Source organism: Olea europaea, unplaced genomic scaffold (assembly GCF_002742605.1).
Source record: "Olea europaea var. sylvestris unplaced genomic scaffold, O_europaea_v1 scaffold2231, whole genome shotgun sequence".
NCBI lineage: Eukaryota > Viridiplantae > Streptophyta > Magnoliopsida > Lamiales > Oleaceae > Olea > Olea europaea.
In genome coordinates this window covers 159,053-165,693 of record NW_019240345.1, presented here as the reverse complement: position 1 = coordinate 165,693, position 6,641 = coordinate 159,053, and the positions used below count along the sequence as shown (strand labels likewise).

At 34.4% G+C, this 6,641-nt stretch overlaps 1 protein-coding gene across 1 annotated transcript in view; it reads left to right on the top strand.

Moving 5' to 3' along the window:
* LOC111380921 (vacuolar cation/proton exchanger 2-like) overlaps positions 1-3,981 on the top strand; it is an 8,658-nt gene extending 4,677 nt beyond the window's left edge. Inside the window, exons 6-12 of the mRNA XM_023004589.1 lie at positions 1-192; positions 719-853; positions 1,190-1,306; positions 1,390-1,443; positions 2,666-2,782; positions 3,013-3,109; positions 3,708-3,981. The exon at positions 1-192 is cut by the window's left edge and continues 152 nt beyond it. Of these exons, the coding sequence (XP_022860357.1) occupies positions 1-192; positions 719-853; positions 1,190-1,306; positions 1,390-1,443; positions 2,666-2,782; positions 3,013-3,109; positions 3,708-3,733 (738 nt within the window). The 3' untranslated portion in view covers positions 3,734-3,981. The remainder of the gene's footprint in view (positions 193-718; positions 854-1,189; positions 1,307-1,389; positions 1,444-2,665; positions 2,783-3,012; positions 3,110-3,707) is intronic.
* Positions 3,982-6,641: the final 2,660 nt, after the last annotated feature.

Sequence of the window (6,641 nt, the reverse complement as noted above, 5' to 3'; positions counted from 1 at the left end):
GGATTACTCTTGATGGCAGTGATGTGTCTCTTATTCCCAGCTGTCCTCCACTTCACGCACACTGAGTTGCATTTTGGCAAGTCTGAGCTAGTGCTGTCAAGGTTTAGTAGTTGCATTATGCTTATAGCATATGGTGCATACCTTTTTTTCCAGCTAACGAGCGAAAAGAACCTCTATTCCCCTATAAATGAGGTTGGTCACTTTATCATTGTTCTCTTAACTGTTTGTATTGTCAAATGCATTCCTTGCTCGTCTTTTTAATTTCAAGGGGACTTGGGTGTTATAGTGCATCATGAATCTGAATTTATTACTGTCCTTTAACTTTTTCGAGATTCAATATGATAAATGTTAGAACAGGGACTGAAGCAACCAATAATCACAAATCTCCTCGTAGCAGGATGTTCTGTATATTTCATAGCAAATGAGGAAGGACAGTATTTGCTTGTACTAGCTTATGTGTGATATTTTACAGTATAGCTTCACACAATTACCAAGTTTCTTATTCATGACATCCAGATTCGATCCTTCTTCTATTGTAGCACTTCTGACGAAGTTCTATAATACTAGGACCAGAGTCAGTTTAGTGACATAATTTTCCAAAAACCTGAAAATTGTTTGCAGCTTTTCTGAATCAAGTTTCTCTTAAGCATTTCTCAGTCTGTTAAGCATACTGGATTATGTTCATATTTGGTTTAACTGGAAAACAATACAAATTCAGGAAGGGACTCCGACAGATAGGGGCTCAGATGATGATGAACCTCCAGAAATCTCTAAGTGGGAATCTATTACATGGTTATTTATACTGACCTCTCTGATATCTGTCCTGTCAGAATACCTGGTTAACGCCATAGAGGTAACATTTTCTTAATGTAAACTTTTGGCTATTATCTTAATGTAGGTGATGGCTTAGATTTTATCCATGGAATATCCACAAGGTATTCACCAGAAAAAGAAGTACCTGTTCTGTCTGCACTAAATGCCTGTTAATCTATCATTGTGCAACTCGTATTTTTGTTTTGCTGAATTGCTTCCACTGGAAATTTTTTCCAACATCAATAATATCTCCATCTTCCATATATGGGCTCCCAAATTTTTCTTAGCAAGATATTGTTATGTCAGCTATGGGTTACAAGGAGAATTAAATGTCATCCAAGTGATGCACTCTTATGGTAAAATGGTTATATTTCAGGGGGCATCTACTGCAATGAACATTCCAGTGGCATTTATAAGTGTTATACTGCTACCAATTGTTGGGAATGCTGCAGAACATGCTGGCGCTATTATGTTTGCAGTGAAAGACAAACTTGTATGTGTTTGCTTTGCTGTATTTTATTTATATCACAGATATGGGTTTAGATCACGGTTTTTAATTAGTTTGTTCATGATCAGGACATTTCTTTGGGAGTGGCAATAGGCTCGTCAACTCAAATAGCCATGTTTGGGGTATGTTTAGGATAAATAAATATGCATGCTGCCATATGGCAATTTTTAGAATCTGAGGTTTACAGCTTAATTTTTAATCATTTTATCAGATTCTTGCTTTCCCCAGGCATGCTAAATAGGCTCAACTGCCTGTGTGGTATAAAGCAAGGATAAATTTTTCCCACTGTTTCTAGCAACATGCTATAATATTGAACTGAATCTCAGTTATTTAACTATAAAGAGAAGTTCTGGCACACTGTTAAAATCAAGGTTCTCCAACCCAAACACTTTTGTGATTGTGGTGCCCATTTTTGAGATCTTTGGCCATCCAATTCTTGGCTTGATGCTACAAAACTTCATTTATACACGTGCAAGATGGTGCTTGGATGGTTGTCTTAATAGTTATTGTTTCTGTGTGGGATAAATGATTGAAAGATGTGCTAATACTTGTAATGACAATCAGGGATGGGCCCATTAAGGGCCCAATGGGTGCAGTCACCCCTACTGAATTTCCAAATACCTTCAACTGAGCTTTTTCAAATTTAAGATTTCAGAATTTTTTTGGTTTCTTCACAATTTATTTTAGACCATTTTCTGTCTCGCCCATAATGAACCATAATCTTGGGTCCGCCCCTAATGAACCATAATCTTGGGTCCACCCCTAATGACAATTTTCACTTTTCCCTTTTTGATCAAGTGATTGAAAGCTTATACATCCAGAGTACTTCAATAAGATTCCCTTGAGTAATATATGTCAATGGCATGGCATCTTCATCTAAGTATTCATATGACCTTTATTATTTCATGATAAGATAATTTCCTGATAAAAATACTCATATAATGCCCATACAATGATGGCATGAATGTGGATTTTCTGGCAGAACTTTGTTTTCAGAATTCCGTCATTGCTATTATGTTTCAAAAGTCATTTAATTCCACTTGCATGCCCCACTCTCTCTCTATCTCTATAACTTATGATTTTGGGTACCTTCAAGTAGTTTTCAGCTTGACCTTATCATTTCCCATCTTTTCACCACCATCTACAACTAGAATCTGTGCAGAAACATTAGTTCAAACCTTTAGAAGATCACTCTTTGATTCATGTAGTAGTTTACCAATAACGGCAGTGTGTTGTAAAATTATGTCTGTATTTTAAGTTGTTTCTTACACATCCCTTTTTGTTTTGTTAGTTATTCTACATTGATCTATAATTACCCCCTAATAGTGGTTACAATAATTACAGATCCCCTTCTGTGTGGTTGTTGGATGGATCATGGGGCGTCCTATGGACTTGAATTTTCAACTTTTCGAGACTGCTACACTCTTTATGACTGTTCTCGTAGTGGCCTTCATGCTGCAGGTGAGTTCCTGGAATACATGCTTCTTAGTTGTTTGTCAACTAGAGAGTAGTGCCCTTTTCTGTTGTTGAAATGTTTGATAAGGTGGATTTGAAAATCTGGACAAATTAAATTAGAAGAAGTTGAAATGTTAGCTATTGTATTGTTTAGTACAACCTAATATTGCATACCAAACATACACGGTGCAAATTCATTCCTTCTTTTCTTTCCCTGATTATTTTCATGCCTGCAGGAGGGAACATCAAATTACTTCAAAGGACTGATGCTCCTTCTCTGCTATCTGATAGTTGCCGCAAGTTTCTTTGTACATATAGATCCTAAGTCCGTACGTAAGTTGCTTCTCTTCTCTTCCCTTCATTGAATATATTATGACTAAAGTAGTCATAATTTTAGTTTTTAATTATGACTTCTAACAAAGTCTAGTTTTATCACCATTACCAGTATTACGTGTTTATGAGACGTTTTTAGAGTTCAGATTTGGTATTAGAATTATCGTCTACATGTCTCATGTAATCAGAGAACTCTTAAAGAGCCTTCTGTTATTCTTTATAACTTGTTAATCGTTACTGGCCATTATTGAAATCGCCATTATTGAAATCACGCCCACCCACTNGAGCCTTCTGTTATTCTTTATAACTTGTTAATCGTTACTGGCCATTATTGAAATCGCCATTATTGAAATCACGCCCACCCACTCCCCAAAAAAACAGAGCACCTCTACCCACTTGCATTCACAATTACGTGCTAAGATCTTTTGCAGAAAATCTAGATTTTTTTTTGTTTGCGTTGTAATGAATATCATTCTAGTGGACGTTTAAACCTCCTTACACCATGGGATAATCTTAGAGTTTAATCTTATCATAAACGTCTGTATCTCTCCATGAGTTTGATTCTTGAGTTATGCATGCTGGACATGTCATTCTGCAGAGGACAAACCCAAAACAAATACATAATGTACAGCTCTGTCGTGCTGATTTACGAAAACTCAGACCAGCAGAAATCAAGTTATGGAAGTGGAAGAGACGTTTAGAAGTTCATCATCCTTCTAGATCAGTTACATATAGCTTGTTATGGATCATCTCAGTTTTGACTTGTATACTAATGTGATGGGTTTCTTTAAGAAAGATGTCTTGATGTAAATTTGATTCTGTATAATGAGTATTTTATTTTATATTTTTATTATGTATGTTCCATTTACTAAGGATAGAGGGCGAGTCATTTTTATTTATTTTTTTCTACTGACACATAAATGGGAATTTGTAGAGTACGTATACTTAATTTTCATCTAATAAGGAGAAAAGAGTATTGTCTTCATGATTTAGTTTTCTTTTATCTTCAATTGTTACATTTTTATTTTTATTTTTTAATATTACATGTATTTGAATTCATTGGAAAAGAGAGGAAAATTTGTGCATATGTAATTCAAAATTTTGACAGTAATTGTAAGACTTGTACATAGCAGTGGTAGAATTACAAGTTTGATGTTGGTCACTGTACTTTAATTTGAACACCCAACATATATTTTTCTTTCAATTTGATCACTCAACTTTATATATTTAGTTCAATTTGACTAGTCTGTTTGTTTTGGTAACAGCGATAAATTGAATGATCAAATTTAAAGAAAAATATAAGTTGTGCGATCCAATTGAAACAAATTGCAACTGATAACAAACTCTATCGTGAAATTTCTAGCTTTGTAGAGCTAAACCTATATTAGAAATTTTATCCTGACAAACATTGGGGCGATCAATCTAAGTAATCAGCATGACTTTTATCAATGTGAATTCATATGATGTTATCCTTTTATATGGTTCATAATTAAATTTGTGACCATAATCTTCAAAGATCCAAGGTTTCATCACAACAAATAGTCTTGATATTACAAGCAAGAACCCACCGAGCATGTTTAGTACAACAGACTCGATAGACATGACTAGAAAAAGGGACAATAACAATATACTTGTATTAAAATTCATATCACAAAATTTGATAAAATTTCTATCGCAAACCTCGTCCTTACCGAGGCAAGGGACTTGGTAAGAAAAAACACAGGCCGCATTAGGGAAGAGGACGTGTATCAGAACTAGCTTGTTGTATTAATCAAGTTGCTCAAATTTAATGAATAAACAAATTCCAGCCTTAGAATTTAACCCTCGCCTAGCATTGCTGGAGCTATTTTAAACAAGTGTCTGGTCCCGCAGCCCCATTGATGGGGTGAAAATTCCAAGTTTGCACTGCTTCGTTTTAAACTAAGAAAAGCTTAGTTGCAGACATGAGAAATCTTAGAGGTTAAGGTTTAGATTAGCAGCTGCCCCAGTTGTGTTCCGGCAGCCTCTTTTTATATATTTTTGAGTCAGTGGAGAATCCAATGTATCAATATTGCTTCAACAATAAGTTTATAGTTTGTCCATAGGTATTACCATTTAAATTTCAGACGGTTAGCCGCTCTCATCTGTTATCATGCACTAATTGATGGTTAATCTTAGATGTCAAAAAACTCTAAATATCTTCATTTGGTGTCAAATTGCTTCTAATGGGTTAACAAATGAAACAAAATCCGGTTACTAGATTCAACCATATGTACTCGATTAATTTACAAACACAGGATCTTGAATTTCATGTATTGTCGGATGCGGTAATTGAATTTGATTGTGAGTAGCTTGTGTTAGTAACAACATTTCAACTAGAACACTCTTCTCATGATCATTTGGATAGGATCTACATAGATTACAACAATTTAACTTCACATTGTTAATCGGTTGTTGGCCAAACTTAGAGCCTCTATTTTGCTTAGCTTAAAAGTTAAAAAAGAGGTCAAAATTGGCCCCCTTTTTTGTTCTTTTTGGCAATAACACTGCTCAAAAGTTCTATTTTCTTTTACAGAATGAGTGAATCAAAACGTGCTCATTGGCTTATAAGTTTGAACTTGACGTACTCTTATCCTATTCATTTTATTTTGAATAATAATGCAATTAGCGGTGACAATGGGTTGAGCCGACTCATAATAATGCAATTAGTGGTAGTTTTTTTTTTTTTTTTTTTTTTTTTTTTTCAAACTTTTGCTTCACATTTTTTACAAGCCAACGGGCTGGGCTATCGGCTCGTTGGATCCCGCCGCTGCTCAATTCGTGCTCGAGTTCGTCAAATGACAAGTCCGATCCACGATCCGAACAACTGCTTAGCTCGTTTGACATCCTATGTAATGTAGCATTAGGCCCTGTTTAAGCCCCATTATTTCCTCATTAAAATGAAAAATATGACCGTTATCTATCACATCAAGTCATCATATTTGACTTTTTATTTCTTGTGTGGGCCCATAACGACTATATTTTTCATTCTCATTTTTCCAATAATATGGCTCAAATGGGGTGCTAGTATTGTTCAGCACCAATTGATGTTAAAGTGGAGTTACTTACATTATCAAGATGCATAAACTACAATTATATAAAGATCGGTATTGGGTTTTGCTTGAATTAAAGAGTAATGTCATTTAGTATTACTGTTGTTAAAATATCATTCTAAGTAGCATTAATGTCACTTAATTATACTTTTCATTGAGCCTGTCCAATAACCTCATTTAAATTGGTGTTTTAACATAATGTTGCTAAATAACATTATTATGCCCTCGTTTGGTACCCATTTATTTCAAAATACATTTTTCTCTTTTTTTTAACCACACATTTTTTATTAAAATAATATTACACGTAATCAAAAACTTTTTCTTATTTTTTAACCACATACTTCCCATCCAGTTATTATTCTAAAATGCATTTTTACTTAAAAATGACAATCAAACACCCTCTATGTATTAAATGATATTATTCTGATCAAATTGTTAGTGTTCCCATGAGTTGAGATCTG